This window comes from Sinocyclocheilus rhinocerous, unplaced genomic scaffold, assembly GCF_001515625.1.
Source record: "Sinocyclocheilus rhinocerous isolate Xijiao unplaced genomic scaffold, SAMN03320098_v1.1 scaffold1405, whole genome shotgun sequence".
NCBI classification, from domain to species: Eukaryota; Metazoa; Chordata; class Actinopteri; order Cypriniformes; family Cyprinidae; genus Sinocyclocheilus; species Sinocyclocheilus rhinocerous.
Window position 1 is genome coordinate 874170 of NW_015645543.1, and position 10760 is coordinate 884929.

Here is a 10760-nt window from a genome sequence, read left to right on the forward strand (position 1 = left end):
TCATTTTCAGATCCTCTGAGCGGTTTGAATATTAACTCTTGTGCCAGCTTAACTGATCAGTTCTGTGTGATAAATTCCAAAGCAGGTTCACTGGAAACATGCTCTGCTCCTTTTCAGAGAACGGCCTGACTCGCTGACCTCCCCGAGGTTAATAATACACTCTGGCGGTGTGGACACAGGATGCTGAAAATGCCTAGGCACACATGCCGCTCCATTTGCCCGGATTATTCACTCATTTCCAAACAGCCGGGGAATTATAAAGCACCCTAAGGTTGCATGCGCAGGCTCCGAAGTGCAGGTGGTGTGTGTCTTGCTTTACCCCTGCACTCAGGATGTGTGTTTTGATTTTATGGCTCAGAGGAGGATGTGGCGCGATGACCTCAGCTCCTGAGCCCAGGTCCTCTCACTCAAACAGACTGCACATAACAATCAATTTCTAATCATAAGCCAAGAGTTAGTGTAAGCTCTGACCTATGCATTATTCAGTTGAGGGACAAGGGCAAGCAATGAAAGCCCCTATGTGCAAATCATGAAGATTTAACACGCATCTCTTTTACCAATTTACAGCGGCGCTTCTCTGTAACCACAGTGATTAAACAGAATGTTGGAACAAAAAATGATGGTGTAGGAGTATATTTATTCTCTTTTACCCTCGATCGTCGCTCATATTTGTGCTGGGAACATGTCCGACTCTCTGGTTCATAACAACTGCTTGAGAGTAAATCAATAACAACAGACTGAACAAGAGTCATGCAAATCATTATTTTCAGCCAGCGAGTCTGTGAGGCACATGTCTGAGAAAAAGCACACGCTGCCCAGTAAACCATTTAAGATAAACTCTATCCTGCATCTGCCAAGCTCATCAACATCATTTATTTTTTCCATGATGAAATCTAGGTCTGATTTAAAAGTGACAACCAACCTAGGCATTAAAACACGTTAAAACTAGGCATTAAGACAAACAAACTGAGGCTTTGTAAAGCATTGGCAATAATACATTTTTAATAATAATTTGTAATTGTCATAATTTACTCTCTCTCTCATGTCATTTCAAACCTTTCTTTTGTGGAACATAAAGGAAGGTATTTTGAAGACTGTTGGTACAAAGCTGTTTTGGTTACCAATGACTTTCATTGTATGAACAAACAATACTGAGATGTTTCTCAAATTATCTTCTTTTATGTTCCATAGTTTATGTTAGGCCATTGTAGCCTAAATGTTTATGTGTAATACATTTTTTTGTTGAATCAAATAAAATATTTCTAAAGCTACAATTTGTAAGGTCCTACTTGATACTTTCTCATTTAACAAAAATATCTTTAAATAACCTTTTGTGGGTATTTTCACAGTCAAATTTATTTTGCGATTAATTAATCGAAACATCATGTAATTAATTAGATTAAAGTTTTTAATCGACTGACAGCCCTAATATGTATATATATTACTATATATATAGTAAATATTGCACATATAATATAATGCCTTTATTTTGTCTAAGCGCAGTAATGTGATGTGAAACACCAGGTGGCGCTGTTGCTCTGTTGTGGTTTGTTTCAGACTCATGTGCTATGGACAGGCAGAGACTCAGAGCGCCGATGCACTTACATCAACAGATGATCTGCTGTTTGCTGCAGCTGTTTGACTTGTAACACAGGGCAGAGAAGAGCACTTCAGTCTCCGACTAACTGGGATGGAATATGACAGTTTATAGAAATACGTGTGGATTCACAAAGACGTCTGAAACACGGAGCCCCTGGGTGAGTAAACTTAGCTGAATGATGCTGCTTTGCACTTAAATGCCTTAAAGTGTCAAAATGTGCAGCAGGTCATTATAAACACCATAAAGTACCGTTAATGTCTGTTTTAAAATATTTTAATAATAGTAGTAGGCTACTGTTATTATTGTTGTTATTCAAGTTACTAATAACAAGTTAGATCCCAAAAATTATTCCAGTTGCATTTTTACAACATTGGAGTTCTTAGTTTCAATTAGAGAATATCAGAGTTTATTTGTTTACTAATCAGATTTTAGAGGAATTTGGGTGCAACTGTGATTGAGAAGGACTGATCCTTTCAAGACTGAAACCTCATAATAGCTTTTACTCTCTTTTTTTTTTTTTTTTTTGTGATGAGCAAGAACTTTGTGAAATCCTTTTCAGTCAGTTAATGTGAAAAACATACATATAATGCTAATTTTATTGTATGTTTTTGTGATCAAAGACCATTTTACGGATTGTTATTGTTGTATATAGACATGTAAATCCATAACTACATGATAAATGTGTGTTTAAGACCACTACATTTGCGTTACTCCAATATGGGTTTTATGATGGTGTGAAAATGTCACTCTCATAACTTGTGTGAGGCTTATGGCTTATGTTTTCTTTTCACCACAGATTGTGATTTATCCCTTTAAATGCAAATACCACTCAGTTTTCCTGGTGGCATGAAATGAAAAAAGACGTTGTGTGGGAAGGTGTCGAAATCAGTTATTAGAGGGTTTGTCAGTGCAGATTCTTTTCATTATGTCAGTTATGTCACGTTAACCTTCATATAAGAGAAATCAATAAAATCAGAGAAACTGCCCAGTAAGTATTGCCAATATATTAAAGTGACAGTAACTTGCCAAGAGTTATGGGTGTTTGCTGAGGTAGATCCTTATTGAAACCTATAGAGCTATACCTGTTTCATTGTAATATGTTAGTCTAATATTTTGTTTAATACAACCATGTTTTAGTGTTTTTGTCAATTGTTCGATAGTGAAGCATTCAGGTTGTGATGTATCACTTTTGGGTGCGGTTTCAAGTATAACATGTTTAGAGTTTTAGAGTGTATAGAGTTTGAAGTCCCAGTTTATTTAATGCTTTTGTGAAAACAGGAATGTTCAGATTCCTTTTTCAGAATAGATCTATATGCTTCAGACAGTTAACTATGTTTGAAATCCCTTGAGCTGAAGGAAACAGTGAACTCTTAGATCTTATGAGACAAGATTATTCAAATTTAGTGTCGTGTCACATGGCATCAGCTTTCATACTTCAGCTCAGCTGTCTTTTTGGGTCATTTGATGAAACGGGTGCCTGTCCCCGTTTGATTTTGAAGTTTCATATGATTAAAAAAAAAAATTTAAGACTGAAACCTCATAATATGTGTGTTAAGAGTTAATTGCATTATGGTGTTGTAAGCTTAATGGATGCATTTTAGAACAATAATTGCGTAGATTCTGAAAGGTAACAGAGTTGACAGTTACAGTTTAATTTGACAAGCCTTGTGCTCAAGATTATGAAACAATGTTGCTTCTTAGAAAGATAATTTAATAGTAATGTTTTTATAGATGAATACTTTTCATTTGTCAGTTGTTTTTACCGTACAAAAACATGGTAACAGGGTTGACATTAAGATTGTCACCTACTGACAAACATGACAAAATCTTGGATAAAGTGGTAAAAGGAAGAAACTTTAATTTGTCCTTAAAATTTACTTACTGAAAGTGTGATTTATGAAATAATAGTGCATTATAACTGGGTATATATTATTGTATGATGCTAACAGGATTGACACACAAACTAGGGACATTGTTAAGGATTTATAATAATGCAATATGCCAGTTAAAAATTAAAAAAGGAATAAAAACAAAATACTAGATTTAAATTCCAATATAAAATAATAATTCAAAGCTTTTGTATTTTCTGAGAAATTTTGTGTTTGCTCAAAGAATACAAAACTTTTGCAAATGCAAAGTTTCTTGGGTGAACACAAAAATTTGCAAGATACAACAAAAGCATTAAAATACTGTATCAGTTTCATCATATATATTTCTCATATATAATTTCATATTCTTTTTCATCATCATGTCTCCTTAGGGGTTTCACAATATTCTGTGTTGACACATAGTAAAAGCTGCCTACAGATGTTGATTGTTACATTAATTTACACATATGCATATGAGGGAAACAAGTGGCACCTGTTTTGTAGAATGACCCTTTTACTTTGTCCTACACAAGAATCATGTGTAAATCAGCTGTGTAGCTGTTTAGAATAGCCTGTTTAGTTCAGTGTGTTTGATACAGGGCTATAATAATCATGTGGCTCATTTGAAACTCATACGAAAGCAACAGAACAGGAAAGAAGTGTCCAAGCTGTCTCTGTAATACCCACTTGAGCCTCCCAGCTGGGCAAATACATCACACGCTTCCAGTGTTTACTCTGTGAGAGCTCTCTCCACTTCTGCGTGAGTTATGGCTCCAGCGCCACAGGCACAGGGTGTGATTTGGCCACTGTGGGTATTAACGGTGTGATGATGGAGTGCATGCACTTTGTGCTGAAGTTTTTCTGTCTTCAGTGTCTTACCTTCAACATTTGATGTGTTTTGAGGGTATAATAAGACATATGACTTCAATTTAAAGGCCAGTATTTTTCAACCTTTTTTGTTTTATGTACCCCACAGCACCATCAAGGCTCAAGTACTCCTTTGACATCAAATCTGAAATGTGTTTGCAAAAACATCTATAAAGTCTATAAAGTGTGGGGAAAGTTATATTACAACACACACAAATGAATAGGATAGTAAAATAATTATACATATTAATATTCAAAATGTATTAATATTAACATATTCTGAATATTTGTATGGACACTTGCACTACAAGTAAAAAGTTTTTGAACAGTAAGATTTTTTATGTTTTTTTTTTTAAAGAATTCTCTTCTGCTCACCAAGCCTGCATTTATTTGATCCAAAATACAGCAAAAGTAGTAATATTGTGAAATATTTTTACTATTAAAATAACTGCTTTCTATTTGAAAATATTTTAAAATTAGATTCATTCCTGTGATCAAAGCTACATTTTCAGCATCATTACTCCAGTCTTCAGTGTCACTTGATCCTTCAGAAATCATTCTAATATGCTGATGTGCTGTTCAAGAAACATTTATGATTATTATTATTATCAATATTTAAAACAGTCGAGTACATTTTTTCAGGATTCTTTGATGAATAGAAAGACCCAAAGAGCAGCATTCTTCTAAAATAAAAACCTTTTGTAATATTATACACTATACCATTCAAGGGGGGGAGGGAGAATTAATATAGAAATTAATACTTTTATTTAGCAAGAATGCTTTAAATTGATCATGATGATAAAGACATTTATAATGTTACAAAATATTTCTATTTCAGATAAATGCTGTTCTTCTGAACTTCCTATTCATCAAAAAAACCTGAAAAAATTCAGAATGATTTCTGAAGGATCGTATGATTGGAGTAATGATGCTAAACATTTAGCTTTGAAATCACAGGAATAAATTACATTTTAAAATATATTCAAATAGAAAACAGTTATTTTAAATAGCCTAGTAAAACTATTTCAAAATTTTACTGTTTTGCTGTACTTTGGATCAAATAAATGCAGGCTTGGTGAACAGAAGAGACTTCTTTAAAAAACATTAAAAATCTTACTGTTCAAAAACTTTTGACTGGTAGTGTATAGGCAAGTTAAATTTTTCTCAAATTTCTAGCTTTTAATTGGCTAAGAAATCAGATTCACTGCTGGACAATAACCAATAATAATCATTTGTTTATATATTACAAACACTTTTTTATCACATAATAAGGCAGAATAGTTTCTATACTGTAATAAATGCTATGTCAATTAGCACTGCATTGTTCATATACTTTATTATCTGGAGATGACTTGACAAACACAAATAAACCATATACTGTCGCAATCGTGTTTAATGTCTTCATGTTTCCAGACGTTTCAGTTTTTCTGTGAAAACAACTGTTTTCTAACAGTGATAGCTGGACGCTTTTGTCCTTAATAGGAATTTCCTGGTACGACTTTCTGCACGTGAGCTCCCTCTGGCTTCGAGTATGATTGAAACACACACTGCACGGAGTGTTTTGCGCTCCGCGATGTTCATCTCGCCTTATTCTGGGTCCGAATAAAACATCAGATCATGCACAGACTATCCTGTCTCTTTGAATTTAAATATATATTTATTCACACCGGCTCTTGAAAACCTCTATGCGGTGTATATAATTAAGCATATAATTATTTTATTATTCTATTTATATATATATACAAGGGTTTGCTAAATGCATAAATGTAAATGTAAATATATAAAATAAATATATTAATTGTAGTTGTAATAATCGTAATATGCCAAGTAAGGAAGCAAGCTAGAGAAAAAATCACTTTTCAAGTCAGTTTACAATGACTTCATTTCACGAATACTGCTAATATATAAAAAATTCACACGTATTGTATTCCACTCAGATTTGCACATTTTAGACATTGCAATGTTTAAAGTTTATTAGGTTATTTGCAATGTGCAAAGTTTATTAGGAACATTTAATATTTTTAGGTCCTAATTTCTGTAACAAAGTAAATCTCAAATCAATGATTTAGTCAACAAAATGCTGACTGACAGCATGCAATGATTAGTTCTTGTGAGCCTGTAGTTTTGCTTAGAAAGGAAGATGGTCAGACACTCATCATGGCTCATATTTACTTGTTATATCCCACAAGCCTGTGTTTCATTTACAAACGTGCTGATGGTTTAGTCTCAGTGCTCTCACTTTGAATCTCATGCTGAAAGAATATGATTGAATTTGGGATGTGAGAACGCAAAACATTTGTGTTTATCCCACAGGAGAGGGACTGCATTGTCTTGTGTGAACAAAACCCCATCTGACCACTTCCATACAGATGACCAGTGATGGCCACATCATCAGACTCAGCGGACGAGTAAGAACCACCTCAAAATATTTTATTACATATGTAAGTATTGATCTTATCTGTTTATATATAATTGGCTGCATATTTTTGTCTACAGTTCAGTGGATGAAGGTGTGTCTAAACACACTTCAAAGATAACGCTGTCTATCGTCCTGGTGACTATCATTATACTGACTGCACTTGGTAATTTGCTTGTGATGGTGGCTCTCTGTAAAGACAGACAGCTAAGGTAATGCTGCTTCATATCTACATTTAAATTGGCTTTGTCAGTGTACATTTTTGATGTTAAAATAAATTAATATTATATAAGTTTAATATGCAAGATATCTAAAAGTAAGGCATTTGTAGGTTAAAGGAATAGGCTAGTTCACCCAAAAATGTCTGTCACGAATTACTCACCCTCATGTCGTTCCAAACCCGTAAGTCCTTCGTTCATCTTCGGAACACAATTTAAGATATATTTGATGAAATTGTTGAATAAAGTTGTTATTTAGTTTTCTTTGCACACAAAAAGTATTCTTGTAGCTTCATAAAATTACGGTTGAACCACTGATGTCACATGGACTATTTTAACGATGTCCTTCTGGACCTTGAACAGAGGTCTATGCAGGGTCAGAAAAATATCTTAATTTGTGTTTCGAAGATAAATGGAGGTCTTACGGGTTTGGAACGAGATGAGGGTGAGTAATTAATGACAGAATTGTCATTTTTGGGTGAACTATCCCTTTAATGTTACAAACAAGTAACACTGTGGTTCTCTGGTGTTTTCAAAACATTGCTCTGCTTGTTTGAGAATTCTGACCAGCCCCACATAGCAACAATAGCTCAACCAATGGCATGAGTTTGGGGTGGAGCCATCTATTTTTCCAACCAATAGCAGATTGTTCATACTTTTCATATGAAGTTAAAATGGATCATTTTAACGTTTCCTGTTTTCTCAGAAGCTGCGGTCATTATAATTGGGTAAACTTCAATAGTGGTGAACTGAAAGAAATATAGTTTTTTATGTTCCAATTTTCTCCAATCTAATTTGCCATCCCTCCCTCAGCCATTGTATTACAAACTCTCAACTAGCAGAGTTAACTAGTTTTCGGTAACTCGATGCCAGGGTAATATAACAAGATGTATAGTGATAAAAATTTACATAATTTTTTTTATAAAATATAAAAAATTTAATTTATGATGTTAATAACTGGACATGCATCAGTCTGTGAGGGTTCTTGTGTATGATAAAGTATCATAACAGCTTAAACATGAGTATATTCTGTGTATAGACACTAAAACATTTTCTGCAGTGAACTAAAGTTTATTACTGTTATTTTTGTTTATTTACTGTTCTGTATATAGGAAGAAGAAGACCAACTTCTTCATTGTATCACTGGCATTTGCAGACCTTCTAGTTGCCCTTGTTGTGATGCCGCTGGCAGCCATAGAGCTGACCACAGGTCAGTGGAAATATGGAGAGACGTTCTGCTTGGTCCGTACCTCACTGGACGTCCTGCTAACCACTGCGTCTATTCTGCATCTGTGCTGCATTGCACTGGACAGGTGAGTGCGTTTGTAAAGCTAATATAGAAACAAAAAATTACTAATGTTGTTCTACACAGATAACGGCTTGTGTTGCCATGGCAATATTGAGAATAGAGGTCTTAAATTAGAACATGTTATCATGCGCGTAATAGTTTTGGGACAGCAGTCTTCTTTGCTAGATTTGATGATACGTTTTTTCCTCTCTAAAACCTGTTTGGTTCATGACATGCAGTGTCATATTTTTTTATATAAATTTTATATACATATATACATTAACAGTCAAATAACCGGAATAATTAAGATTTTTAATGAAGTCTTCTAAGCTCACCACAGCTGCATTTATTTGATCAAAAATACAGTAAAAACAGTTATATTGTGAAATATCATTACAAATTAAGCAGCAATAATAATTAAGCACCAAATCAGCACTTTAGAATGATTTCTGAAGGATCATGTGGCACTGAAGACTGGAGTATCACAGGAATAAATTATATTTAAAAAATATATTAAAATAGAAAACTGTTATTTAAAATTCTAATAATATTTCACAATATTACTGTTCTGTTGATTTTTCATCAAATAAATGCAGCCTTGGTAAGAATAAGAGATGTCTTTCAAAAAAAAAAAAAAGATGTATCATTACAAACTTTTGGATTTATTTATTCATACAGTTTATTTACTTTTTTTCTCTCTAAACTGTAGGATTTGCATTTTAGCAACCAGAGGCACTCTGAAAGGTTTTAAGCCCTGTAATCATGCGTAACAAAATTATAATGTGCTACAATGCTTTTCTGGCACCTTGCTGTGTTATATGCAAAGATGATGTCCAGCCTGTATTGTTATGTCTAATTTTTTATTTTGTCCTATTCCTAATTGTTATGTTTCTTTGATTGTAAAGATGCGTTTTATTTACAACTCACAGAGTGAACCGTACATTCAGAAATGTACTCACAAAAAAAGAAACACATAGTTTATGTCTTGACACTAACTCCAGGGGTTTGTCAGCGTGTCAGCTAATTATGTGTAATTTGCTGGATTACGTATGCAAATTTTCTCATGCTCACCCATTAGGAAGACCGCAACTCTCTTGGCCCGTAACAGAGCAGCTGTGATTTATGCACCGCACCTGGTCCATATGGCAGTAACATGACTCATTCTTAGTCTCTCAAAGCCTCTCTCTCTCTCTTTCGAGCAACATATTCTGTTTATCTGTCCCACTGTATCACCAAGTCCTTTCTCCATCCGTATGATTCCCATGGCTCATCATGATATCTTTGCTTCTACAGTCTCTAGTGAGAGCCTATTTTCTGGGTGTACATAATTCACAGCGTTAGCTTTTCAAGGAAAATCAGCAGAATCATCTGGGTATATGAAAGTACAGTATGTAGGGATGCATTGATTAGGAAAGACACTGTACTGCCTGACAGCATCCATGTATCATTCTTGAGATGTTTGCACTTCTTGTCTTGGGCAGGTACTATGCGATTTGCTGTCAGCCTCTGGTCTACAATAACAAGATGACACCTGTGAGAGTCTCACTGATGCTGGTTGGATGCTGGGTCATCCCAATTTTCATCTCTTTTCTTCCCATCATGCAAAGTTGGAATACCATTGGAATCGAGAGCTTTGTAAGTAAAGAGCGGTTGGATGCATTCTTCTTGTTATGCTGATGTTGTATATCTTTTAATTAATTACTATCTGCTAGATCTGTGTAAGATGCATTAAAAAAAACAGTTTTGAAAAAAAAAAGCCACAAATACAGAGTACAAAAAATGTTACAATTGTATGACAATTAGTATAACAATTAAAAAAATGGAATGATGTTATTTACTTTGGTTATATTGAAAGGCTCTAAATGATGTTACTTCTTGAGTGTTACCATTTTAAGGAAGGTTACGTTTTTGGTAATTAAAGTAATAATCAAAATATATTTTACAAAATTGAATAGGAATTCAACAGATTACACCACTGTTCAAAAGTTGGAAGTCAGCATTTATTAATTTTTAAAAAATGATGCATTAAATTGGTTTAAAGTGATAGTAGAGACTTTTACATTGCTACAAAAAATTATATTTCAAATAATTGCTTTTGTACTCTCTGAAAGAAATGTGACACTGAAGACTGGAGTAATGGCTGTAGCTTTACCATCATAGGAATAAATTACACTTTAAAATATAATAATAGAAAACAGTTATTTTAAATTGTAATATATTACAATATTACTGTTTTTACTCTATTTTTGATCAAGTAAATGCAGCATTGATGAGCATAAGATACTTAAAAAAAATTTTTTTTTTAAATCTTACTGATCACAAACTTTTGAACAGTAGTGATTGCAAAAATTGGTTGTATAAAATTATGTTGTATTAATTTATTTGTTAAATGTAGTTGGGAAGGTCAAGACCTCAGGTGATAAATCAGTACAATATTGGTTATCAATAATATTGGTTACCGATATTAGGGATTTTTTAATTTACTAGTCAATATTTTATATAT

At 33.7% G+C, this 10760-nt stretch overlaps 1 protein-coding gene across 1 annotated transcript in view; it reads left to right on the plus strand.

The window, feature by feature from the left end:
• Nucleotides 1–1640: 1640 nt before the first annotated feature.
• LOC107706496 (5-hydroxytryptamine receptor 4-like) overlaps nucleotides 1641–10760 on the plus strand; it is a 24362-nt gene continuing 15242 nt past the window's right edge. Inside the window, exons 1-5 of the mRNA XM_016510223.1 lie at nucleotides 1641–1757; nucleotides 6649–6743; nucleotides 6832–6963; nucleotides 8082–8282; nucleotides 9739–9892. Of these exons, the coding sequence (XP_016365709.1) occupies nucleotides 6715–6743; nucleotides 6832–6963; nucleotides 8082–8282; nucleotides 9739–9892 (516 nt within the window). The 5' untranslated portion in view covers nucleotides 1641–1757; nucleotides 6649–6714. The remainder of the gene's footprint in view (nucleotides 1758–6648; nucleotides 6744–6831; nucleotides 6964–8081; nucleotides 8283–9738; nucleotides 9893–10760) is intronic.